Source organism: Paramisgurnus dabryanus, chromosome 17 (genome assembly GCF_030506205.2).
Source record: "Paramisgurnus dabryanus chromosome 17, PD_genome_1.1, whole genome shotgun sequence".
In the NCBI taxonomy this organism is placed as follows: Eukaryota; Metazoa; Chordata; class Actinopteri; order Cypriniformes; family Cobitidae; genus Paramisgurnus; species Paramisgurnus dabryanus.
Genome location: NC_133353.1, coordinates 6,112,127 through 6,139,957, shown reverse-complemented (window position 1 = coordinate 6,139,957; position 27,831 = coordinate 6,112,127). Strand labels below are relative to the sequence as shown.

At 38.4% G+C, this 27,831-nt stretch overlaps 1 protein-coding gene across 7 annotated transcripts; it reads left to right on the top strand.

Annotated features, from left to right (window-relative positions):
- The first annotated feature begins 4 nt into the window (after positions 1-4).
- Positions 5-27,210, top strand: mgaa (MAX dimerization protein MGA a). Of its 7 annotated transcripts, none has more exons than XM_065253688.1 (25): positions 5-120; positions 4,059-5,214; positions 5,749-7,549; positions 8,427-8,499; positions 8,584-8,694; positions 8,781-8,900; positions 9,294-9,386; positions 9,549-10,222; positions 10,386-10,677; positions 10,862-11,052; positions 11,205-11,312; positions 11,400-11,439; positions 11,589-11,917; positions 13,926-14,169; positions 14,480-14,779; positions 16,358-16,657; positions 18,612-19,387; positions 19,467-19,621; positions 19,805-19,841; positions 22,227-22,337; positions 22,432-22,543; positions 22,654-23,190; positions 23,290-23,415; positions 24,829-24,954; positions 25,043-27,210. In XM_065253688.1, exons 2-25 carry the CDS (start codon positions 4,124-4,126, stop codon positions 25,837-25,839), a joined length of 8,544 nt encoding a protein of 2,847 aa, XP_065109760.1. In that variant the 5' UTR covers positions 5-120; positions 4,059-4,123; the 3' UTR covers positions 25,840-27,210. The 7 variants fall into 7 exon arrangements, with proteins under 7 accessions (XP_065109760.1, XP_065109759.1, XP_065109757.1 ...); XM_065253687.1 differs by having other exon boundaries at positions 11,589-12,007; positions 14,480-14,695; XM_065253685.1 differs by having other exon boundaries at positions 11,589-12,007; positions 18,615-19,387.
- Positions 27,211-27,831: the final 621 nt, after the last annotated feature.

The following is a 27,831-nucleotide window of genomic DNA, read 5'->3' as shown; positions in this document are numbered from 1 at the left end:
GCAAGTAACCCTCGGAGGGTGAGACGCACGGTGTAATAATGTGAGAGAGGAAAGAGAAATACGACATAAACGAATCCAGGACAGAGAGTATGCAAAATATGCATTTCATATTGACTAAAGGTAACGGTCCAATCCAGGATATAGCTGTATCGTGCAAAGAAATCCATAAAGTTGGCTGAACGAGGGCGTTTTTTGTTACTTCGTGGTCAGAGCAGATCGTCTCCCTCAGAATCGCCCGCCATTCGAGATGGTTCGACGAGCACGCGCTCTCCGCGCCAACTTTTAGTTCGGGCCTATTAGAGACGCGTCGTCGACGAAAATAACTCACAAAAGGTGACTGAAACTCCATTTCTTGACATTTAATGGTCAAATAGCATTTATGTACGTCGGCTGCTGACCGTATCGGCACGTGAATTAATCTAATAAATTTGGTTAAATGCGCAGTCTAGCATTGTAATGTCTCGTCACTGATCCGCGTGGCGAATTATTTTTCGCATCGCGTTTCTATATGCTGTTGTCGCACTGACAAGAATATTGTTGAATATATCTCATACGTTTTACTGTAAGAATAAATGCATGACATTACGTATTTTAGCCTAAACATTTCACATAATATTTTGCTTGTAAAAAATAAATATTAAGATTTCTTTTTTTAAAATGCAAACTATAGAACGTTAAGTAAATGGCATATATTTGGGAAGATGTTGACAACGGTCAATGTTAAAGGTGCACTTAGTTATTTTCCCCTAATAAAAATACATGCATTTAAAATAGATAGTACCCTACTTGGGGAAAGTATGTTTACTGTTATGAACACTCACATATTCACAAAAGTGCACTGTCATAAGTTGAAGAATAAAGGCTTTTTGCATTGAGCGAGTCAACTTATGGGAGACAACATTTTGAGGTCACATGACCCGCATGCATAATCTTACACTCCGTATAATCTCCTTGTATTAAACCGTAATCAATAAAATTATCATTGCTAGCTGTGAAAAGTCCATTGGTACTATGCACTGTCATACAATGGCATTGGTAACCATAAACCTTTGCTCATGAGTGATGCTGCATCCACACCACTAGGTGTAAGTATAGACGGTTTTAGCGTCAACAACGTAAGCAAGCAGCTTTTGTGGCCCACACATAACTTCGAGTGGACCTGCGCAAAGAATCAATAATAACGAAGTCCCTCTAGATTAGTAGTAGATTATTTTTGAAAACAAGTACATTTTCCTTTGTTCAAATCATAGCTACTACACTGACCAACGTTACTGTGTAAAATTAATGTATACAATGTTAGATAGAGATCCTTGGATTTTGGCCTGGCTGCCAAAGAATTAAAAGAAGTAACTACTGCTAGGGTTGTGCCGACAAACACTACTATCGTGTATCGATGATCGTCAGACATTTGGCCGATAGCGGGCTTTCATTACGACAGTTGGCGATAGTTGTTGTTATTATTATTATTATCATCATAGTTTCACATTAACATGGGCATTGCATGCTATTCCTAGCATGAGAGGGTTTGTGGGCTCCATTTTGCACAAGAGAGTTTGTAAAGTGCACGGATTCCTTCTCGCACGCACCTGGACCTAATGCGCGCTTTTTGGACTATTTTGGGGGGGGGCCTGAACGCATGTGGCATGGACTCCTCCTAGCACCTGAACTTGTAATGGCGTGACCGAGACTCTTCCTCGGATAGTGAAGTGTCCATCGAATCTACTATTACTTCTCGCATATTGTTTTTCGAATACTATACATTTTAACATACTACTTGCCTCGCCTACTGATTTTCGCCTACTTTATAATATAGAAATAGGCAATTTCAGACACAGTGTGAGTGTCTCTTTAAAAAGTGTCTTAAAGTGTGTGCGAGTAAGTTTTTTTTCTTTTTTTTTTTTTTGAGCTAATTTTCCTGTAAATACAATAGCCCTAGTTTTTATTCAGTAGATCATTTTAATCTTTACTTTTTTGAGTTTTTTAAGTTATCTTTTTGTGGCATTTTTGCCATTTTTGGATAGATGGTATTTAAGGAGAGGACTGGATGGTACATGTTGTAGATTGAGAAATGGGACCGGCAAAGGATCTCAGGTTGCTGAATAGTTGTTTGCACCATGTGTCAGAGCATTGCCCACTACACCCATCGTTTACATATCAACTCTGACACTGGTACATCATGTTAGTGCCAACTGTAATTGCAAGGACAACATTCACACAAAATAAAATGTTGTTAAATGCAGTCCACCGAGGTCATACCGGGTGTGCCTTCGCCTCCATGCTCCACGGACGATTCCTTCTGCGCATGCCCAGGCTCCAAACTGACGTTTTTGCGTAACGTGTCAACTCCCATTGGCATACATTTTGTTCATTACAATGGAAGGAAGCTGTGTCGCGTTGTCCATCTTTTTTTACAGTCTATGGGTCATAATATATCATATTACTATATTGTTGAATAATCCTTAGCCTTTATGTCCTATAATGTAATTTCTCTCTCAAACCTACTGGCCAGAAGAAAAAAATAGTTTATTTATCTACGTGTTATTTATAAGTCACTTTTCCATCCATAATTTTTTTTTCTTAAGTAGTTTTATCACTGTGTTCATGTTCATTTGGAAAGCAGGGGCCTTATTACAGAAACTTCCTAAGTTAAGATCTAACAGGTTTAGTGTCCTAAATGGGTTCCAGATTAAAATCACTATGCAGATAAGACAGGACTCTTTGAGTTCAGATGATTTTGTAATGCAGTCCCAGCTCATTAATTCAAGTTATGCTGTACTGCTGAAAATCAGATTTTTCCATGTTTAAGTGCTATAATTGGGTCCCCAGTGCCTCTGTCAACCTAGAAAATGTGAAAAAGAACAACCCAGTAACTTAGTTTTGGTAAACCATTCTCTGCAAGCATGTGAAAGAATAGGTCATTGTAATTTGGCTCCCTTTGTGATGTCATAAGGGGATAATACCGCCCCTTAATCTGCACTATCCAACCACAAGCACTGCCATTTAGTGCAGAGATCAGCTAATTTGCATTTTAAAGGACACACCCAAAAACGCCACATTTTTGCTCACACCTACAAAGTGGCAATTTTAACATGATATAATTTATCTTTATGGTATTTTGAGCTAGAACTTCACATACTTACTCTGGGGACACCAAATATTTTTTTTGACATCTTATCAAAGACTTGTGAAATTTCCACTGTAAAGAATTTTTTTTAAATGTAATTTTTTATTAAATGTGTATGTGATAGAAAAAACACCATTATAATAAGTGTAGTGTGCTATAATCCATGTTAAAATACACACTGTTAAGTCATTTTGTAAAATATGAACTTCACTGTTAACATCACAGCCTTCTGACCAGTAATGGACCAAAAAATAATGATTGTATCTAAACAGGTTTCCATGTTTGGAAATGTTTGTGTTTTTTGAGATATGTTGGAAGTTTATTACATAGCTGTATTGCAAAATTTTTCAAGTAAGCTCTACAGAAACGCTTGCTTTGCAATGTCTTAAGTTTTATCAAAGTCCATATTGAGCAGTGCTATTTAAGCATATCCAATCCAAAAAGCACCATACACTAGACCATAGGTCTCCAACAAAGTCCACAGTCCTGTAGAGTTTAGCTCCAACCCTAATCAAACACACCTCTGGCTGCTAAACAAGGTGTTTGGGACTGTTAGAAACATCCAGGCAAGTCTGTTGGAGTAGGCTGAAGCTAAACTCTGCACGACTGTGGACCTCCAGAAACATGGATTATAAACCTCTGCACTAGACATTGTCACATGCTCTAACAAGGTGATATACTACACTAGTCAACATTTGAAGTGGATCAAAACCTTTCCTAAAAGTTGTCTTAAAACCAATACCCAATATCCGTTCTTGTCTTAGGACAACTTGGATGAAAGTTTTTGATCCACTTCAAATGTTGACTAGTATATATAGAATGAAATCGTAGCCAAATGGGGCCACCAGATACATTGTGTGAGAATGTTGAGCTTTCTATTTGCTAGTTATCAAACATGCTTTGACCATGCTGTGCTATGTATGTCTTTTTTAAGGATGTAGACTTGAAATGATCTGTGGTGAGAGAGTCTGAAGGTATCCAGATGACTTATTAACTCCCATGGCCGGTAAAAAGAAGCAGTGTGCAATGGTGGTTCATGAAGAGGGCATGGCTGCCCCTACACTGGTACCTCCACCAGCACCTCCACCTACCTCGGCAGCTGCCCTTTTTGTTGTACTTAAACAGGTGCATCCTGGTGAAAGTGTGCAGGACAAGGCTAGTTTGTTGGCCATTAGTGAGGCAAATAATATGGTGAAATCTACTATCAGTTCAGGTGCAACAGGCATCAATTCAACATCATCCACATCACCTTCAGACACCAGCACACATCCAGAGAACTTACCAGCAGATACTAGATGTAAGGGCATCACAGTTACACTGGACAACAACAGTATGTGGAATGAATTTAGTAGGTGCCAGACTGAAATGATTTTGACCAAGCAGGGTCGAAGGATGTTCCCTTGCTGCCGCTTTCGTCTCTCTGGTATGGAACCTTTCCAGAGTTACTTGCTGGCAATGGATATTGTTCCAGTCAATAATTTCAGATACAAATGGAGTGGCAAAGGATGGGAGCCTAATGGGAAGGGGGATCCCCATGTTTCACGCTTGTTTGTGCACCCAGAATCTCCTGCTACAGGCCTGCACTGGATGCAATGCCCTGTTTCATTTTACAGACTGAAGCTTTGCAACAACACTTTGGACCAGGAGGGCCATATTATTTTACACTCAATGCACCGGTACCTTCCTCGACTTCATATCATACCAGCTGACAAATCCACTGGTGACATTCATATAGACAGGCCAGAGGTTATTACTCTCAGTTTTTCTCAAACAGAGTTCTTTGCAGTCACATCTTATCAAAACCTGCGCATCACCCAGCTCAAAATTGACTACAACCCGTTTGCCAAAGGTTTTAGGGAGGATGCAGTCAATGCTCGGTCTACGAAGGCCAAGAATGGAATATTCACTGAAGAAACAGAGAATGAGCTTAAGCTAAGCAAGGAGACTACTACCTTGAATAATTTAAGGAGTTTGTTTATGAAGAGAAGTGCTGCTGCAAAAGTTGTTAAGGATCAGAATGTTCCCAGCCCAACAAACGATGAGAGGAAAGTTGTTAATGGCGATGCTCTCGTGGTGGAAAGAGATAATAGGTAAGTCATGTTTTATAAACATTGCGTTTAGGCCAGAAACATGCGCAGTAGTTAGTTTGTAAATGTTTGCTTGACTGTAAGCGTGTTGTACTGTTGTAAAAACTAGGAATCGCTAGTTAAAACCATGAAATGTTTGCAACTGGTGTATGTTTTTATCTGTTAGTGTGTAGGGATGGGCACGAGTACCCGAGTACTCCAACATGACATTGACGATCGATCACCAAACGATAATCGTGGGGTTGAACAAGGGATCATTTTTTTGTAGTTGGTTATGATGGTGATTTGAAAGTCTGACTGGTTAGCGTTGCAAGCGCTTGTTCTAGTGTTTTCACCATGACCTGTACGCCCTATCATTCCTTCATACGCCCTGATTAATTAAGTACTAGCTTTTCATACAGCTAAACTAGCTTGCTTGTCAAAATTGTTTTCAAGATATTTTTATTATTACGTTAGTTGATGATCATATAATTGCAGTTGTGCATTTATGCAATATTTACAATTTTTCTCTTTTTCTCTCCTTTTCTCTGAATATAGTACTAAGAAGCGCCCCTTACCTGGAGCATTTTCAGACTTCCTTAAAGGTGCTCATGTAAAAGTCAAAAGGTTAACGCTGGAGAATATCCAGAAAAATCTCAACTTGCAGACAGACACATCTTGCAGTAGTGGAAAACAGGAGGTGTTGAAAGTATCATCCAAACCAGAAAATGTATTACAAGTTGGGGAAACTGTTATGGATGACAATCACCAATGTAACAACACAGACACATGCTCAAAAGTAGAGTCAATACAAGTAGATGAGAATAAAATGATAATAGATGAACACAAAAATGACAAGATTACAATGGTATCCAGTGATCAAAAAGTACGAGAAACGGATGAAAACAGAATGGAAAACCTTCCTTCACTGGACAGTGAGACCAAGCCTGAAGCAAAGACAAACAAAACCTTGCCACACAAACGACCAGAACCTGTACCACTACCTCTTTTAGCTCAGTTTCTAAAACAGAGACAGTCTAAAACCAGATCTATCACCCCAAAACCCGAAGCTCCCTTGAACTCTAAACCTCACTCAACCCCTGAAAGTTCAACTGACTTGATCTCTTACACTCCTTCTGCAAACACACACATAGAATCACAACAGTTGGTTACCTCATTATCTCAAACAGTTACATCGTCATCATCAACAGCAGGTGCCAACATGTCATCTACGTCCACTACTTCATTATCAACCACTATTATTGCAGACCCATTTATACAAGTAGAAACACAAAAACCTTTACAAATTCCATCATCTCCATCTGTCAGTGATCCATTCCCTCTCCCCAACACTACCTCTCCTGTTAAACTTGATGATGATCGAGAAATGGACAGTATTTCCAGTATATTTGGTAGTGCTGATGGTGATTCTATGCAAGGTCTTGACAACATTGTTTGTCTTGACATTTCATCAGTTTTTCCTTGTGATGATATGCCTGACACTCATTCTCCCACCATTCCTGATGATAACACAGATGCTATCACTCCAGGTACGCCCACTGTCACCACATACAACTTCGGTTTCGATGTTTCACCTAGTAAGAACAGTGAGGTTATTACTGGAGTTATTCCCAACCAGGAACTTACTCCAGAACCTCAAGTGGTTGCGAATAAATCCGTTTCTGATGTCCTATTTGAGAGCTCCAATGGTTTGAGTCCTGAGCTTTTACCACAAGATGTCCCTCCAGATACTCTGTCCACACATGATGAATCCCTTTCCCTGCCATTGGATGAACCATCTTCTCCAGCCTTTTCGTTACCTAGCCCAGCTCCTTCCTCACCTGACCCTTTTCCACCAGATCTGTTTGGTGACAGGGTTGTACCACCCCGAAAGACCCTTGATTCTTTCCCAGAAAGGCTACTGGATTGCACTGGCATACCCTCTTCTGACCTTTTCACACTAGGTTTATATGGTGATATACCTGAACTAACTAGAAACCCACTTGAAGCAGGGTTGTTGAATGAACAAGTAGTTTTAACAGATTTATCTCCCAGGGAATCAGTTAATTTGTTCCCTGAAAGACCATGTTCTGATAAACCAGATTCTGTTCATGACATTCAGTCAGCTGTTGAACCCAACTGTGAACCCAGTGAAACCACTGTTTCTGAACATATTGTTTCTGAGATAACAAAACAGTCATCTCATGGAAACACAAAGAAATCCAAGAAAAACCAGAAAAAAATAGGAAAGTTGAAACACATTGAAGACGATGAAGTGTTTGAAAGACCTGCACCTGCCCCAATGCAACCTAGCCTGGAGGATGTGGAGGGACAATTATTTGTCTCATTCATGTCAAAGGTAAATCAAATAATGCCTCTAGTTCTTGCCATGGAAAAAAACTTTAAGGAATTGGTCTTCCAATGTTTATATTTTTGGCATGGCATTGATAAATCAGTATGAAGTCAAATAGTGTCATGACAGATCACTATGAGTGTCCAACTTGATGCAACGTGTTTTTGGCAACTACCAATATAAATTTTGGTCTAGTCCTCACACAAATAGCACAAAAATTGTATGGACTATTTATATGGTATATTTAGGGGCGGTTAACATTTTGCATCTTTTGTGCAGGCAAAAACATTATCTTGAATGTAGATACATCACATGCACGCTAAAAAAGAGTCTAGCGCACACAATGCGATGTGATCTTTTTTCTAGGTGCATCACTGCCGTAGCAAGTTAAAAAATACTTTACATTTTTCAAGTGCCACATCGAAAGCACATTAGAAAGAAGAAGGAATGGTCGTGTTTTCCGCACGGCTTTAGACGCAAAATGTGGACCACCCCCCCTTTCATTATGGGGTGTAGAGCAGCCAGGACTTTATGTAAAATGCCTTTTGGGTTCCACATAAGAACAAGTTATTCTGGTTTGCAGAAATACAGGTGTTCAAATGATGACAGAATTCAATATTTTTTAATTAAGAAAAAATTCACTAAATATTGTTTCATTTACGAAATAACATGTGGTTTGACTTATAACATGATATTTGACTCTTGTAATTTCCCGATCACATCTACACCCAGATGTTTTTAGTGTTTTTTTATTATAAGGTTTCTTATATGTAAAGCAGTTATAGTTAGGACATTTAAATATCTTTACTAAGAGATTATGTGTGGGTTAAACATACTGTTGAATACTTCTGACACATTATCAACTATATGTACTTTAAAATAGACAGCTCTTGAGATTCACCTTGGAGATGATGCCAAAAAAGAGGTGGTGCAGAAAACATTTGAAAATTCAGAAGGTAAGAATTATACTAATATGCTTTGAGTGTAATGGGACAACAATAAATCGCTAATTCAATTTTTTTGTTGTTGTTTTCTTAAAGGGGGAAATAGTGGAACTTTAGAGGAAAAGATTAAGATGCTTGAGAAAGAACTTTTAAATGATCTGCAACTGATGAAGTACAGACAAGTCATTCATCCAGTGCTGCAAGAAGGTTTATGAACTTTTATTTTGGACTTGTGTCTGAGTCTCACACAACTTAACAATACCATGGTCACAGTCTTATTTTTGTTTTAATAGTTGGATTGAAATTGAATTTGCTTGACGTCACCTTGGAGATTGACCTGAAATATCTGGGCGTGCAATTACCTATACCTCCACCTGTCCTTCTACCTAAAACAAGTTCAACATCATCACAGGGTAACAAACTTTTCTTGAAGTCTTAAATCATTAATTTTGTAGTGTTCCTCTAGAGCAGGAATAGGCAACATCGGTCCTGGAGTGCTGATGTCCTGCAGATTTTAGCTCCAACCCTGATAAAACCTTGTCTACCTGTAGTTTTCAGGTGATTCTTTAGACCTTGATTAGCTTGTTCAGGTGTGCTTGATTAGAGCTGGAGCTAAACTCTGCAGGGCATCGGCACTCCAGGACCAACATTGGCTACCCCTACTCTAGAGCATTCCATTAGTGGCGAAAAAGTATGTGGGTTTGCCAAATGTGTACATTTTGAAGCATTATATATCATGTTAAATGATGATTCAGTTTTTCATGGTTATGAGTCCAAATTTATTATTATTTTTTTGGACCTTCCAGACCAATTTATTTCAAGAACAGGGAAAACAACCGACTTCACCAAAATTAAGGGTTGGAGGGATAAGTTTGTTGTTTCAAAACCCCAGAATGAAGGTATGTAAAGTATTGCATTGTCTCCAAATTACATTTTGGCTGTTATTTATTACAATAACCAATGTAAACATGACTAAATATTGTCTGTAACTTGACAAATTCATAGAATATTGCACCCAGAAGAATGTGAAGATCTTTCTGACAACTTAAATTTTTTTGCAGGTGAATCGAGTGTAGATCCAGTGCAGAATAACCTCTCTGCATTCTGCAGTGACATGCTGGATGAGTATCTGGCCAGCGAGGGCAAGCTAATTGATGAACGAGCTGCCAACTTGTCTCAAACTGACACCACACCTGTGGCGTACCAGCTACCCACCAAGAGCACTAGCTATGTCCGTACCCTGGATAGTGTCCTTAAAAATAAAAAACAAGTACCTACCTCTTTATCTTCCACATCTATAAATCAACCTTCTACATACAAAAAAGTCAAGACGAAGTCCAAAGTGACCAAGAAACCTAAAAATGGAATAAAATCTAATACAGGGAAGCAAAATTTAAGTATTACTAAACCAGTCAACAGTGGGGAAAAATTCCCTGTAAGCTTGAAAAAGCCCCAACAAAGCAAGAAATGCAAAGTTAAGAAGGAATCAAATAGTTTAAATGCTAAAAAGCTTACTGAAGAGACTCCTGCAGCGGTGGCATTTGATAAAACTCCTAGGGTCGAGGTCTCTGGATCACCAGCAGTGAGCTGCACAAATGGACGCAGTCTTGGTTTGCCCAAGACCCTGGTGAAGCTGATGGATGTGGAAGATGGAGCAGTGTGGGAAGGCAAACGTCGTACCTACATCACAGAAGAAAGAGCAGCCATTGCACTAACTGCTCTTGTCACGGTTGAGGTAAGTCTGGGTTTAATGTGGGCACGGATTTGATAGAGACATTTCTTTTATGTGAAAAATTCATTATGTCTAAAGCAATTCATTATCTAATTCAAACACTAACATGTTTTAGTCTTCTTTTAAGCCGTACCTAATGTAGAGCTTTGTTTTGTTCTGTTTTAAGGGTGTTTCAAAAGGAAACCCTGATGCCTTGAGGATTATTAAACGACGGGCGCCACCATGCCTTAACGTCTTTTGCAGACTTGGCTGTGTGTGTGCCAGTCTGCTTCACATGAGGCGCCATCATCACTGTGGCAAACCAGAGTGCATGTTAGGCTGTAGCTGTCTGCGACGTAAAGTTGTTGCCTTGAAGAACCCCAAAGAGGAAGAAATGACAACAAAGGAGCCTATACAACCGGGACAGTCAGAGGAGAACAAGGCAAAATGGAAGAAGAACAAAATGAGAAAAACTTACAGTGAGTTTATTTTCTTCAAAACAAGCATGATGTCACAGGGATAACACTCTGATAACTTTGGTGTATACTTAAATGTAATGTATATATAAATGTAATACTTTTAATAGCATAACTCAAGTTGTAATAGTCCACTGTTGTACAAGCAAAATAAACTATTGAATGAAATAACCACCTTCTTCTGCAGTTCTAACAGATCCTATGGCAGCACCTGAGCCGGCCAAGCGTGTCAATAAATTATGGGATCGAAAAGGAGAAGATTTTGATTCAGAAATAGTTTTCTCCCCCCCTCCGCAAAGAAATCCCAGTCCACTGCTCCTGACCAAAGAGCTACAAGAAGACCTGGAAAGCTCCTTCAGTCCCCAGAAAAAAAACATGGTAAGCATCAAGATGGTTTTTGAATATATTACATTCATAGCATTTGTTTATTTTATTTCACTTTCACATTTTCTGTGTTAGCATTAACATAGTTTGTTAGACTTGCATGCAGTGCACACTTCATTGGAAATCTCACTATTTTTTTGTTTCAGATAACGGGGAGAAATTTGAATTTTGAGGAGGACAATGATATGGAGAGCAGTCAGACTTGCTCTCGCGTTCGACCGTTTCTCTGGAAGTGTCAAAATAAGCAAAAACCGGTAAGACTTGCACATAAAGGGTGCCATTTAGTCTGGTTAAGAGGAAGTGGAAAAACTGTGATACTAACTAAACCCTTGTATTTTTAGCTGGTTGACCAACATCAGATCTCCCAGGCCCCTACACAAGGTCTGTTTTTCCTTTACTGATAATAAGTATCATCTACTGTGTGATCATGGTTATCATTGTTTTAAGATTAAAAAATGTCTTGATCATCAAAAATACTGATCTTTAAACAACACTGAGATCTACTTTTTCTCTTATCATCCATCTCTCAGATATCGAGGAGGGTGAGCTTGTACCTGCTAATTTGTCTGGCCCTGTCAAGCGCCTTGAGATCGTATCCGAGTGCAGATGGTCAAGTATAAACAGTAGAAATTTGGTTATGAAAAGGGTGTGCGAATACATGGCTCAAGATCGTTTGAAGAAACCTTTTTGGCTCGACAACTACTATATTCAGCCAGTTTCCAAGACAATTCAGGGAACAGAAGAGGAGCCTGTCCACATCTACAAAGTTAACATCTCTCAGCCAACGGAGAAGGATAAAGATAATGAGACAGTTTCACAAAGTGAAGAAGAGTCCAGACAGCCTGTCAAGAAGAATGAGGTGAAAGGCCTACCCTTTCTTTCTAGGTGTTCACCTGCAGGCTTTCTCAAAGCAGAGATGAAAACTCCTTATGCACCGGGCCAAATAATGGTATGCATGAATTAATTGGCAAAACCATTTAGAAGTAATTAGGAATGTACGTAATCAAAGTAACAATTACATTTCATGTTGCATTGTGTAACTTTTAGAAGAATCTCTTGACCAAAATGCAATATGATATACATAATTATATTATCAGTGGTGTATAAAGACCTTTTCCAAAGCCACATTTCCTAAAGGGGGCATATGAAGAGTTTGGTTCCAAAACGCAATAATAAATCCATTTTGACTAATTTCGGTAAAAACGTGTTTTCTATACCAAGAAAGTGACAAGATGAAAACCACAATTTTCTGTTACAAATTTTCACATAGCATCTTTAGGTTATAAAAACATAAAAAAATGTAAATCCATAATTTGATTTTTTTTTTAAACAGATAATTTTTTCCACAAATGCAATAAATCTGTGACATTTTTTTTTTCAAAATGCTTTAAATTAGGGATGCACCGATAGGATTTTTTTGGGCCGATACCGATTAAAACAGACAACTTCTGGCCGATACCGATATTAAACACTTGTATACAATACTATACAGTTGGTCTATTAGCTAGTTTATTTCTGCATCAAATTATTTTTACTGAACATGGATTTGATCTAATTAACATTCAACTGACCAACATAATAAGAGAGGCACAAATTAAGCTAAAACAAATATAAGAAGACAACATGACAACCTTCAACGGTGGTTTTTGCTATTCAGCATTTATTTTATTAACAACATTAACTAATTTTTACATATAATGGATTTCTGTATGCATTTAATTAATAAACAATCGGTATCGGCCTTTCTCGTTTTTATTGCCGATATGCCGATGGTTTCAAATTCATCAAAAATCGGCCGATAAATATCGGCGGCCGATACATCGGTGCATCACTACTTTAAATCTATCGAATCAATATATAAATGTGCATTCATCTTTGCCATGTTATATTCATTTAGTTGACTAGTGGTATACACTGATTAAACATTACCGAAAAAGCAACCAGCATTTTTCCGTTTCCCTAGTGCCTCTTGCGTAAATTATTATATGTTGATGGCTTACGTTTCTTTTTTCCATCACAGAAAACCACCACAGGTTTAGCAATGCCATCAAAGTATTATTTTGTTTTTGTTTGTTTGTTGATCACGAAGTACAAGATAAGGAAATCTAGGATTCTGTGTATTCAACATGCCGCTATTGTTGGCATGGAATGGTGCGCTGTGATTATTGCGTTTTGGGAAAAAGGGAGAAACTGACAGAATAACTTAAATTTTACATTTTAAAAAGAATTTACTTTTAAATACTGACCTGATACAATACTGATTTTGGCGGTAACTCATTTTTTTTCTTTAAATGCCGTTTATCTCGTTTTGGAACCAAACTCTTAAAGACAAAGGCGTTTATGCCGGTGACCGGAGTATGTTTTCAATTTATTCCGATAGAAGCGTCACGCTTTTCAAAAACGCAACTCAACAGCAACTGCCGATTTTTTGGGCGCTCCATGTTTTTGTCATTGCGCCGAGAGTAGAAAAAAGTTCAACTTGGGGAAGAATGATCAGCTCGTCAATATCACTTTTTACTCAGACGTCCAATCACAGTGCTGAGGAGGGGCGGGACAAATGCCACAATAACCAACCAGAGAATCATACAATGACACAAACAGATCAGAAGTATCATAGCAACCAAAGCGCTCAGCTGAAAAACCCACAGTTGGCGTCCACCTGGTGTTTTCAGCCACGTTTAAATGCTTTGGTGTACCAGCCCCCTAGGAGTCAATGACATGAGTAGTGTTAAAACAGTTTTTTATTTTTTTTAAATTGGGTGTATTTAAGTCTGCCAATTTTAACATTGCAGTCTTTGAAGCTATCAATGGTAGAACCTTTAAAGGTGTTTAAATTGTTTTAACGTTTTGCTCAATTGTTTTTGCAGGTCAATGGAAAGGTGTACCCACAAGCCAAGCTGGAACTGGGAAAGATGGGGGCTTTGCACCCTGCCAATAGACTGGCAGCTTACATCACAGGAAGATTATGTCCAGTCAGTCAGTCTGGTTCTAGTGTAGTACCCACAGCACCCACTAAAAATACCTCTACCACTGCTTCAATAACTAGTGTGGCTGCGGTAACTTCAGTTACCAGCACAACTCCTTCTACAACCACATTGCTCAAGACTGCAGGTAAGCCAAGGACTGAAAAGATGCTGCTAATAACAATGTCTTTTTTACTACATCCCATTTCAAAAGACTTTCAGAGAATACAAACATTTTGTTGGTAGAGGGTATTGATCAATATTGAAGACTAAGGACACTGTTCGATTAATGAAGGTTTGTATAATGGCTGAATTACACAACTGAATTTCAACCCCTTTTAAAGTTGGTTCTAAGTCTGAAACTGATGACAACTACTCGGATTCTAAAAGTCGTGTGGTGTCTATCCTTACTAGTTAAGTGGCAGACTTAACATGCTTCTTAATTTGTTTCTGCACAGTGACCAACCCCCCAGTGGGACCGGTCTTCACCCAGTTTGTGGTCAACCACATCAACTCTCAAAACCTGTCCAGCACTAGCACTCCAAACTTGCAGCATTCTCCTCCAAAAATTGTCATCCCCTCCTCTTTGTTGATGGCTGGGGTTCCTAGTGTTGCGTTGTCTCCTCTTAAAGCAGGCCTGGCTACCCAGGTGTCTGAGACTTCAGACTCCACAGGTAGCAACAATTTTCCCACTGTTTCAAAAGTCCAAGCCCCTCCTAAAATCACCATCATCAATAAATCGCCCAGCGTGCCGTTGGGTAAGCCTGGCTTTCTTGGTTTGCCATTTTGTGTTTGTGTTCCCCTCCAACAAACCTTTTTCAATAAATCTACTGGGAGGATTTCACATCGTCGTCTTGTGATCTTGTGATGTAGTGCTTCAGACTGTGAAATCCTGGAATAGATCTGTGTTTGCTTGCCTTTCCTGTCTTTTGAATACTCTTCCCATGATCGCCTATTACTGCCATTTGTGACTGTGGCTTTTCGTGTACATTGTTTTCTTTCACAAAGGGTCCAAAATTCACTTTTGGCACAATTATATTTTTATGTTGCAACATATAAATCTGTATCTGTGGGATTTCGTTCTACACAATTTTTAATTTTGTTGGCTAAAAGCAAGAAATTCTGCCAACTTTTAAAACTTTGTCGTAAAATTTTGTTTAAAATGCAAAGTTTACATGCATACCATTAATGTAATTATTTTTAGTAATCTGCATAATACGATTATGCTTGCTGCAATTATGAGCTTAATTACGTAGTATTGTGTTTACATAAGGTAAAAATATTGACAAAATCTAATTATAATCACAATCATTTATAATCTTACCTGTATAACAGCCAACTGTGAAACCATTGCAACATTTTTACTTAAATTTTTACAGTAAACTTTACGCTGATGATTGTTGTTTGTTAATTTTGGACTCTACTTTCACTTGCTTGATTTGACCATGTATCACCCATAACATCTGATTTTGAAATCATTGCATCAGTTTCTTAATGCCGATAGTGTGGTGACAAGGATTCCTCTATAGAGGGCAGCAGAGATTATGTATTTTTGTAGGCAAAACCCGGAAGCGAGTTAGCATTTTAGCACTTCTGGTTTCAAGCTCCCAAAGTCAATGGGTTTTTTGAAATGGGATTTTGGTTAAACTCCTTAAAGAAGGTCTTGGGTTAACACAAGATCAAGATATTTTCATGTTATATTCTACAACATATACTGGTAATATCCTCCCTCGTGATTTTTAAAGCTTTTACATGTCTCTAAAAAGGTGGTTGCTACATGGGACTACAGACTTTGTCGAGGAAATCACGCATGAAGATTTTAAAAACATGGGCTGAATTTTCAACAAAGATTCATCCTCAGAGTATGCTAGTTTGAAAGAGTTGTCAGAAGCTTGGTGGTGATTATGTTGTAGTCAAGTGGCTGTGGTTTAGTTTGCTTGAAGCCTAATGTTAGCATTTTGTTTTAAGTAAACGCATTTAGACTTAGAAATTCATAATAGTTGGCTTCATCTGTAAAGAGTCTTTAACTTTTGTTATACACAAAGATTATTTTTTGCGATAATCCAGAAGTATATGGGATAAATTAATGGGCTTTTTGTTGAGGGAACCAGTGTCTCTGGTTTCTTGGGTTTTCTCTGGGTTGGCCTACAAAATACGTCATTTCTGCGGCACTCTGTTTGTGGGAAATGGATGCTAAGATGTTTAGTTTATAATGTTGGTAGAAAATCATGCTCTGTCTTGATTCTTAATTTAGTCCTGTGAAATGAACTGTAATTATTTGTAATGGTAAATGAGTCAACAGCACCCTCAAAACTAACATTTTTCACTGTTTTCAGGTGGGTCTAGCATAACTCCAACAGTGGTCTCTCCATCTGGATCATCTCCTACTTCTGGGAAAAAAGTTGTGATTACAGTTGTGTCTCGTAATATAGCGCCAACTAGTAGTGGTTCTCAGATGGCAAAGTCCGTCCCACAGGTTCCGCCTTCACAGACCCCAGGACAAAAGATGGTGCTTCAGGTGGTGAAAACGGCTGATGGCAACACATTGTACCGTAATGCCAATGGTCAACTCGTTCAATTGGTGCCTTTAAGTCAGCTCAAATCCATGAACTCCAGCATCCTTTCTAAAGGTCCAAGTAAGTGTTTCTGCCTAAATCGGTTTAGGAAAACATTGTATAGATAATTAGATGTTGTTTTAAAAAGGGGCCATGCGCATCATTAAAACTAAAATGTCAGAAGAGAAAATGTTTCTGTGGATCATGCTTAGTACAAATTTAATCACCAGCATACAACATCATTACATGGTATTATACCAAGGTATTGCACATCACAAAATGTTTGTGCAGCACTGTACTCAGATCAGATCAAGTCCCCCTGTGGTGAAAACCAAGTTTTTATTGTTGTTTATACAGTTATGCTGTGTTTTTATTTATGTTTTAAGACAAACCATGTACAAATTCATCATTTAGCACCATGTTGAGTATTTCTCCATAAAATTGCAGCGCTACTTATGCGACGGGAGTATTTGCTGCTCACACATGCAGTGTAAGTTCTCCAAACTGTTGACATCATGCAAAAAAATGTGATTGCAAACTCGCAACTTGTGTATGCGTTGTGAAACAATCAGCAATGTGTCTGGAACTGCCGAATGCAGCATCTATGTACATCTATATCTATGGTCCGAGCAAGGTGGTGTGAAAAAGTGGAGGTGGGGACTAATTTGCATATTTATAGATCTGCATATACTAAATGAGGCAAGGGTGTTGAGCAGGGCTATTCAAATCTTACCCTGGAGGGGTGAGCACTACAGAGTTTAGCTCCAACCCTAATCAAACTTAACCACCTGTGATTTTCTAGTGAGCATGAAGACCTTGATTAGTTTGCTCAGGTGTGTTTGATCAGGGTTGGAGCTAAACTCTGCAGTGCTCGGCCCTCCAGGGTAAGATTTGAATAGCCCTGGTGTAGAGTAAAGACCGTAGTATAGTCTATTTTTTATGTGTACGCGAGGGTCCGCATACAGTGCGGGTGATGCAATTTTCGTCATCAGAAGAGTGCATGCGCGCATCCCAGTTTTTTGAAATCCCACGAACTTTGTACGCGTAGGTCACTTGTGCGCCTACACGAGAATGTAGCATATAGCTGAGGAGATTCATTGCATTTGGTTGCAACGTGCACGTGGCGAGCGACTTTGTACATGTACTAGTTAAATAAACTATACTTTGCAAGGCTGTGCATTCGACTGCACGTACGTTTGTGTAGACATAAAAATCTGATTATAGTCCAGGCTTTACATTTAAGCTGTTTTAAGGTGTGAAGAAAATATTATAACGGGTAAAATTTTTTACATATGCTGTTTTGATGCTCAAAGATGAGCTTTAAAGGATATAATTATCGACTACATGGGGACTTTAACTCTTTCCCTGCCAGCGTTTAAAAAAAATTTGCTAGCCAGCGCCAGAATATTTTATGATTTTCATAAAAGTTTAATGCCTTCCAGAAACATACAATATTTCAAATGAAAGAACAGACCCTCTGCTTTAAAAAAAAAACACTATTTGTTCTCTTTTATGACTTCTTAAATATGGGTAGGTTTCTTCAAAAATACAAAATTTTGAGCAAAAAGCTGAGATAATTCCATTTTTGTGAAGGAGTTTTGATAGAGATCAGATTCAGAGCAATAATCAAAACATACACAGAGTTTGAACTGTTTGCCCTAAGGGGATACTTTCGGGTTTTATAAGTTGGATAAGAGCACCACCTGGTGGATAATAGCGGAAATACAAATTGCCGGAAAAACTTGTCATTGGCAGGGAGGCTTTTTCTCTTAATTGACGAGTTAACTTGTCAATGGTGGGGAAAGAGTTAAGATTGTATTGTATTCCATTTGCTGAAGCAGTGGGTGAAATTTTATCCTCTATTTGGCCACAGAAGACTAGGGCCCAGTTTCACAGGCAAGGCTTAGCTAAAGCCAGGACCAGGCCTTAGTTAAATTAAGGTGTTTAATCATCCGTTGCCATAGAAATTTTGTTACTGTTATGCACAATTTGTGTAATTCAGGCAGAATTATTCATTATTATTCTTTTTTTGCAGCAGCAACTTTGTTCCACTTGCCAACACCTCAAGCAGTTTCTCCGAATAAACCTCAGAGCGTCACAACTACCACAGTCACATCATCCAGCCCAACAAGCCTCACACAGCCAAAAACTATAATCACCGTACAAGCCCCTACATCTCTGGGTGGCAAGACAGTCACGTTCACTGCACCCAAGTCAGTCTCGTTCAGCAGCCTTCCATCTACCATTAAAGTTGCCCCAAGTTTTCTAGGACAAACTGGCACTTGCACCTTACGAATTCTCGCTCCAAATGCCGTTATAGACCCTGGAAATGCCACTCCAACCTCTTCCTCTATCCTCTCACAAGGTGGCTTTACATTGCTCAAGCCTATGAGTTCAACTCCACAGAACCAAGAGTCCCCAAAGACCGTGGTTTCAGCTACCTCAGATTTAACAAACAGTCCAGCCAGTCAGGTCCAAGGATTGGTTGACTTGAGTAAGCCACCCGAGATGGTTTCTACTGTGAATACCTGTGACATTACCAAGATGGCTGAGCAAACCGCCGAAAACGCATTAGCGCTACCATCCTCTGCCGCCACTTCTCCAAAACCCACACAGTGTTCTGGAAATGGTTCTAGCTCTTTGCATAGTGAGCCAGGACAACAAGAACATTCTGGTTCGGCAGCAAATCCCAGTTTGAAAGAAACCGACTTGGATGCAGGAAAGGAAGAGGGAGGGATCAGTTCAGATGAATCAGAATTGACTGACGACTCTGACTTGTACAGTGAAGATGACGAAGATGACACAGACAGTGTAAGAACTTGAGAGTAACTTTAACTTTGTAATTGGTTTTTGTTTGGACTTTTGATATTTATTCTTTGTTTTATTACAGGATTCTTATGTAGAGGACGTAGATGCGGATGTGGATTCAGAGGTGAAAGATCATGCAGAGGTGGAGGTTGATATTGAGAACTTTGAAGAGTCTACAGAAAAGATTAATATTGAACTACTAAGGAGATCTGCCAGAAAGAATAATCCACTTCAAAGGTAAGACAAAGCAGCAACATGTGATTGACGTTCGAATTATATGGAAGTTTGCTTTTGCACACCTACATCAAGAAACATGATATATTAAATAGACATGTTTCTTTTACTCCTCTATTATTTGCCTAATGTTAATTCCCTCACACAAAACAGCACAGCTTAACCTATATGTTTTCCTTTTTGTAGTAACCCAGAGGATGTTATTGAGAGAAATAAGATCAGGGTAAGTATTAGCCATCTCATGAACTTTTATTCATCTCTGTTAACGTTAGTTGATACAACTGTTGTTCATTTTAGTTTGAACTTTAGATTTTAAGTATGTATTAGGGGTGAATGTTATCAACTGATTAATGTTAAACTTTATTTTTGATCGATTAATGCTATTGGTTAATATTAAATTGAATAAATTCATTCAGATAACTTTTACAGCACACATATCTATAGTACTGTTGTTCAAATAAGCGTGTTATGTTGGCCGCTCCCACTAGGAGTCAGTAGTAAATGTGAGGTAAATAGAGATCAATGAAGAAGAAGAAGAAAGTGTTAAGAGCAGATGAAGCTAAAATGAAGCACATGTAGTGCTATATTGAAGTATTTAAGGATATACCCATAAATGCATAAATACTAGGGCTTTTAAATAAATTCTTTTATAATCCTCTCTCTTTTTCTTTTTTCTCTCTCTCTCCCTTTCTCTCACCCTCTCTTTCTGCTGAGGTAAGTGTGCGTGTGCATACAGCACATTTTATATTTTTGAACTTGGACTGTTGTTTAGTTCTTTAGGATGTAAAGCGCTCAATCGACATGTTAAAAATGCCAAATTGCGTTTTAAAGCGATATGCACCTTATTAACGAAGCGTGCACCTCTGTAGAAGAGTTGTAATGCGAGGTTTTGACCATAAAGACGAGAAAGTGCCGCAACAGTAAAAGTGTGAGAGAGACAGACTTACACATGCAGTTATATAAAAAATTGAGGATGCAATTGCATCATGATGCATCCTGATATCAGATTGAATCAAATAATTGACTTAATTATTCAAATCGAATTGTGAGACCAGTGACGATTTACTCGCAGGAAAGCTGCCGTCTCCCTCAACTTTCAAATTATGCTGCAACCTGAATAGATGCTCACAATTGTGTCCTCAGAAACGAGGAAAAACTGTTTAACTCTGCAATTCAGTACTATATAGTTTACAGTCTTTGGCACGTTTCAGCAATATATTCCTAACATTTATAATGTGTTTAGAAGATTGACTTTACAGGGACTTGAATTCAATTATAATTTAATGCTATATCTTATCGGTCAACAGATAATGATCGATTAACGAGTATCGGTTGTCAGTAAAGAAAAAATTTAAAAGGAGCGTCCCTAGAATGTATTAGTAAATGTCGAAATTAAGATTTAATTAAATAATAATTAAGCATAACAATTTCATTGGTTAAGATTAGGGGTGCACGATAAATCTCATGTGATTGTCATGCACATATCATCAGTAAAGCCGGTTCCTTGATTAGTAATAAATCGTCATCTGCTGCTTTCAGATGGAGCGGCATTTACTACACAAAGCCGTAGTCACTGACGAGGGGAAATATCGTATTCATAATCGTGGATGAATCGCCTGCGATTGTGATATTTCCCCTCTTGTCAGTGAACTACGGCTCTGTGTTGTAAATGGCTTTTCATCTGAAAGCAGCAGATGCCGATTTATTACTAATAAAGGAACCGGCATTACCGACTGCGTGTGACAATCGCATGCGATTAATGTCTGTTGGCTATGCCCCTTAATGAGTTATGGTAAAATGCCGTTACATCCAAAAGCCAGAGGGCGCTCTCGTGCAGAAACTCAATATGCGCCGCAGAAGAAGAATCATAATGCTGCGCTCACACCAGCCGCGGTAGAGGTTATGAAGTCAATGTAAAAACGCAGTGACTTGCATCTGGAGGTCTCGCGGCACGAATGAGGCATTTAGCGAGGTAGACGCGATTCCGACTCAAACTCGCGAGTTGAAGCCTATGGAAGGCCCTCCCATGACGCGAATTTCCGCGTAAATGAAGCGAGTAAACTCAAAATGTTCAAGCGGCAAACTAGACGCGGTAGACGCGAAATTGATGCCTCAAACGCGGCTGGTGTGAACCGACAGTTAGACGGGAAGCTCCAGGAAATGTATAAACATATTTATATTGCTCTTCTTTAAACCTTTTTAGGTATTTTCATGATGATAAAGAATATTTATAATGTTTGTTTGACGAGTGTTGCTTTTTCAAATGTATGTTATAAACAAGTGATTTTAGATTGATAAGGATTTCCTACTGATAAAAAAGATGTAGTACATGAAAGAGCTGTGCATAATATCGCATTTTGATTTAGAACCGATTTCGGACAGGAATTGTGGATCGCGAATTATCCTTAGTTGTCGGTCATGAAAATTTTTTAAATGTGCCTCCCTAGTATGTAATAGTAAAAATTTGTTGAAATTAAGATTAAACAAGAATAATACGTTTTGCATTATTATCGTTCGTTCATATTAACAAATGGAAACTTTTTTCTTATATTAAAATATCTTTAAATGTTTAGTACATTGTGTAATGCTACTACTTTTTGGTCAGAAGGTTCATCAGGAGAGAGCGAGGCGCTGTTCTTTGAGAGAATGCTTTCACAACCTTAACTTACAACTCAAGTATCCTTCAGTGCCACGCTCCAAAATGAGCATCCTCACAATGGTCTGTTCTGTCTTTCATAATAGTTCAATTTTACAATTCCATGGGAAAAAGTGTGGATGGTGTTTTATACAATTATTTTTCTTACATATTTCAGAGTCGAGAAGAGATTGAATCTCTAATTCGGCAGGAAGGGCTGTTAATGAAGAAAAAACACAAGTTGGAAAAAAAGAGAGACCGATACCTACAGATGCTTTCCATGTTGTCTGGTAAGAGACTGATCATGTCTTTTTGCTAAATGTAGTCACATAATGTGAATGTTAGTTGTTAACATTGCAGTTTTTTCCTAATTCAAGGTATTATATCTGCTTTTTTATAGACAAGAGTGTACAATCCATCAGCGAGAAGGTTAAAGAAATCAGTGCAAAACAGAAAGCTCTGGAGGCCCAAAATCAAGAAGGAGAGATGAAGTCTAAGCTTAAGCATAGGAGGCCCAAACCCAGTACTAAACCCAACAATTTCCCTAAATTTATCAATACCAGTAGAAAAGTGCAAAATGTAGCGCCGGCAATCGATGTGAACAACGTTTTAAATCCCACACATTCTCCCTCCAAACCAATGGATTTGAGTCTTAAGAAACAGAGAAGCTTTGAAACATCTGACGGTGTTATAGAAGTTGATTCAACTTCAAAACCTAAGGAGCTTGATGGTAGCAAAAACCCCTCTACAATTCCTGTTAAAGAGAAAAGTAGCACATCTAACCCTATTCAGCGAGTCGCTAATTCCATTACATCGGTGCCTGTACCAATTCCTATAAAACATCCATCGATCCTACGCGAGAAAACGCGACCCAACATCCTCTCACGCTCACAGATCACACCAGTGTCTCCAGTCAAAGATCCTCTTGTATCTAACGGTTAGTCCTACAGAATATGTACTGTAATTTTAATTTTGGACTTGTTAAGACTTTTGGTTTTGAAGCTATAAATGCTGAATGTCTCCTGTGCTTTTTTAGTGTCTATTCCTCAAGTGATCCCTCTGGTCAACACCATGGTACCATGTAATCAAATCTTAACTCTAAGCAAGCCTCTTCAGCCAGTTGGCATCGCATCACTTGGGCCACAGCAGTCAACCACACCAGGTTGGTTTCTAATGGGAAGTACCCCATGATTTACTCACCTTCAAGCCAACTGAGATGCACATCTCCATCATCCTTTAGACGACCACAGTTTGTTATTTTAGAAAATGTCCCAGCTCTTTCAAGCTTTATAACTATGTTAATGCAGAATTGTAAGTGGGCGAGCCTTTATCAGTGTGACATCACATTAACAAGAGAATCAAAACGACTTTGTCTAATGAGACTGCTTTAGTTTTAAGGTGATTAAAAAATGGATTGGATGGATTTTTTTCATCGTAGGGTGGTTGTGTTTAACTGCCAACACCCATTATGTCCAAAGTGAATTTTGCATAATAGGTGCCCTTTAAATATGGTTATTTTTTTCAAAATCAAATAAATTACCATCAGAAGACCTTTTTTAACCCCCTGAAGCCAGCCCATGTGGATTACTTGTGTAAAGGACGGATGCACTATTATGGGCTTCAAAGTCAGACATTTTTCCATGGTCCCTGTTCACTACCATTATAAAACTTGGAAGAGTCAGGACATTTACTAAAATACTTGAAATTGTGTTTGTGTGAAGCACATGTGTGCAGGGTTCCCATGGGTCCTTGAAAGTTTGTAAATCTGGGTGGAAAAATTCAAGGCCCTGGGAAGTTTTTGAAACTATACATACATAGATACAGGTCATTGAAAGTGCTTGAATCTATTTTATACAAGACGTTTTCTGGGAAAAAATCCATATTATTCCCTGTGTAGTGTTGGATAGTATCATAAAAATTCTAGACCTTTTAAGCACACGTGCTAAACTGTTCACTTTAAATGCTTATATCTTCTGTATGCGAATGTTGATTCATACCAAAATGCTTTTTTGCATAGTTGTGTTTGACACATGAAAACGTCTCGGGTTACGTATGTCACTGTTGTCTCCTGAGAAGGGAACGAGACGGTGCGTCTCCCTTGCCATACTTCCTGCATCCCTGTAAAGCCGTCTTTGGCAATATTTCAGATAGCGATATACATCCTGTCTCCCGCGTCACCCTGTCTTTGTCGTTAAGCCTCACCATTGGTTGAATTTGATATAAACATTCAGACGCACGTACCCCTGGAGGCGTCCCCAAAGTGTCACCGCAGTGATGTAGCGTGAGTTCCCTCAAAAGGGAATTGTAACAATGTATCTTAAACGTTAACACGATGTAACCTTGCTCTCACTTGAAATGTGTCCCCACATTCAGTCCTTGAATTTGAGGGTATTGGACCTGGAAAGTCCTTGAAAGGTCCTTGAATTTGAAGTTAACTAAAGTGTGGGAACCCTGTGTGTGTGTCTGATGGCTTCAGGGTAAATTATGTGGTAATTTTAATTTTTTCACTAAAATATCCCTTTAAAGTTTGTCATTTAATAACCATTCACACTTTTATTGGTACTGTTTTATTTAGGTGTAGCATCAGTGTGCATATCAGTGCCTGCAATGCCTCAGCCACTCGGAGTAAAAAATCCCCTTCCGATGTTGCAGCCTCAGTTTATCAACATTTCAAACAGCCCTGTGAAGGTTAACACACACGGTAAGTTTATATTTCTGGGACTTCTTTCAAATTTAATAACTAAACTATAAGAAGTGCATAATTTGGCATCATTTTTATTTATCTCCAGTTGAATCTATCAACCTTCCAAACATCGCCAAGGTCATATCTCTGGTTCCACCGGTTAACAGTCTGGTAGTACCACAGCAGGTTGTGCTTAAACAGATAGACACTACATCAGCTGTCCAGGCACAGCCCACCTCCGAGCATCAGCAGAAACCTCATCCTCTTTCAGAGGAAAGAGAGGCAGGTGAGATTCAACCCAAGGATTTAACCAAACAACCCGCAGGAGGAGATGTGGTGACTACATCCAACCAACATGGATCGGATAGGAAGAATCAAGAGGACAGCGATGATCCAGAAGATGAAAATCTAATGTCTTTGCTAGATGAACTTGTTCTTCTCAGTCAGCAGTTAAGCAATGACTCCCCCGAACCAACAAATGAAGATCCGGGTGAGGAAAGCTTACAGTCTGAGCATCAGGAAGATACAGACCGGGATGATGATCGAGCACTAAGCCCCTTATTCCTAACGCTCGATGAGGACCTAATGTCTCCGGACTCCTCGAAAGATGAAATTGATGATATCCCACCCAAAGTAGATGACTTGGTCAAAGTCATATTTGGGTCCGATTCACCAGTTTCGTCTGAATCTGGGGTTACAAACGTTCATAGTCCACAACCTCCAACATCCATTGCAAGTGATGGTCTCATTCCACCTCCTCTATTGCACATGAAAGCTGCAAGCGGGGGCGTTTCGGTTCACCCCACCAGCGAAGAGGTGACGTGGCGGCCGATGCCTAAACTGGTTCCTTTAGGGTTAAAGACTCAGGATGCCGTTGTAAATAAAGTGACTGGTTCGGACTGAAAGGCGCATGATGTTTAGACACCCCCCAATCGATGAACTGGATATAGCTGCTGCTCACTTTAACATGCCTATGGACAAAGTAGGAGGTTTTTTATGTATTTATTATCTTAAAAGTCCTGTTGGGCCTCTGGAATTTCCAAAGAAGCTTTCTTTTTGTTTATTATTGACCAGCAGGTTAACTGTAATTTGACAGCAGGTTGCTGTGTCCATAAATAAAAAGCTGATTTTGTAGATTTGTACTCATCCTGGCAGTTGTAGTTATTGTTGTGGAAGCCGTTAACTTATTTTAACCTCCATATTGGAGCACACCTAGAGTCCATTTTAACGAAAAATAAGCATCTGTATCTTTAAACATAGGAAAAATGTTTTGTTAGCGCATAACGTTAAGGAAACTGTGTGAAGGTGATACTGCTCCTAATGGTCCGCATTGGGCATTAGGTGGATTTCTGGGTGACCTTTATCAGGAATAATTGAATTTGCCCAGTGACTTTTAACATAAGAAGCGTTTCACCCTTGACTTTATCTGTTAATGACCATACACAAATGTCATTGTCTTGGCATCTAGCTGAATCATGCATCATTAATTAGGCTTTATAAAATTAATGCATATTCTAATTTCTATATATATATATATATATATATATATATATATATATATATACTTGTTGTGAGGGCCTTAAATATTTAATATGTCGGATATTGATAAGAAAACATTTCGCTATTAGAGGAACGTAAGTAGCAATACCGGCATTAAAACGGTGCACCATCTTTGATTTTAACAGTGTCTGACGCACTGCAGTTTTGTTTTTGTGTTTCCCAGTTAGCTTTTATAAGTATTCAAAGCATTTTATGTACATTTATGACATTTGAAATGACTGTAAACAAAAACCTCAACTTTCTGTTTGTGCTTTGGCATTGTAAAAGGGTTTTAATGTTATTAAACCGCAATTGTTAAGTGTTTATTAAGGTGGTTGACTGCGAGGCAGCCCAAAGTTTGATCATAAGAAATTTAGTATCCCTATGCAATTTTTCATGTTTGGTGTAGGAATATATATCTGGAGGAAATGAGTACACTAAAGCTTTGTAGGAAAACAGGCTGGATAACATAAGATGCAATGTGTTGTTTTATATATTTTATGCTACACTGGTTTATTTTGTAAATTAGTTTGCATTTTGTTATGTGTATATTGTATTGGTGTTACAGATTTCTTGGACATTGTAAATATGTAATATGTACTACTTTGCAGACTGCTATACTGTTTAAAAATACTTATTTTTTATATGCTATAAGTCAGTGCGCTCTCATCTTTTTTTGTGAAAGGGATAGGATGCTGTATTTACATTTAAGTCAATAAAAAATGTGTGAAAAGACTTGAGTGTTTTTATAAACTCTGTACAAAGATGTATTTTTGCTGCATTGGTTTGAAGCAGGGATGTATCGATATATCCGCCTATAATTGGTATCGGCAGACTAAAAACTATTTTTCCACTATCAGGCATTGGCTGTTTAAAAACAGTTGATGGTTAGAGCAGATTATAACCTGGGGGCAGTTGTTCAAAAGTAAATCATTTGGATTTTGGCTATTGGATTAGATAAATATTTCTAAATGGGTTGTTCAAAAAGTACGATGATTCGAAGGGTGGATTTCAGGAACAAAAATGTAATAAAACTTCAAAAATAAAAACTACAAAAACTTGTAAATGTACAGTTAGTCTACAATAGAACATTTCTGTATAATTTTTTGATGGAAATTTTGCTCTTGATTAGTTTAATCCTTATAATGATAAAGTATTCAAAGTATAACCTTGGACTACCATTTAAACCTTTTATTTTCATTTAAGAAAGAAAAAAGTCCATATAAATCCCTCATACAGCAGTCAATACCAAACAAAATTATTTAACACTTAATTTTAACAACAGTAATCTTAAACTGTCATTTGACACTGTACATTATATGGATTACAATCAAAATCATCAGAGACCAACCGGCA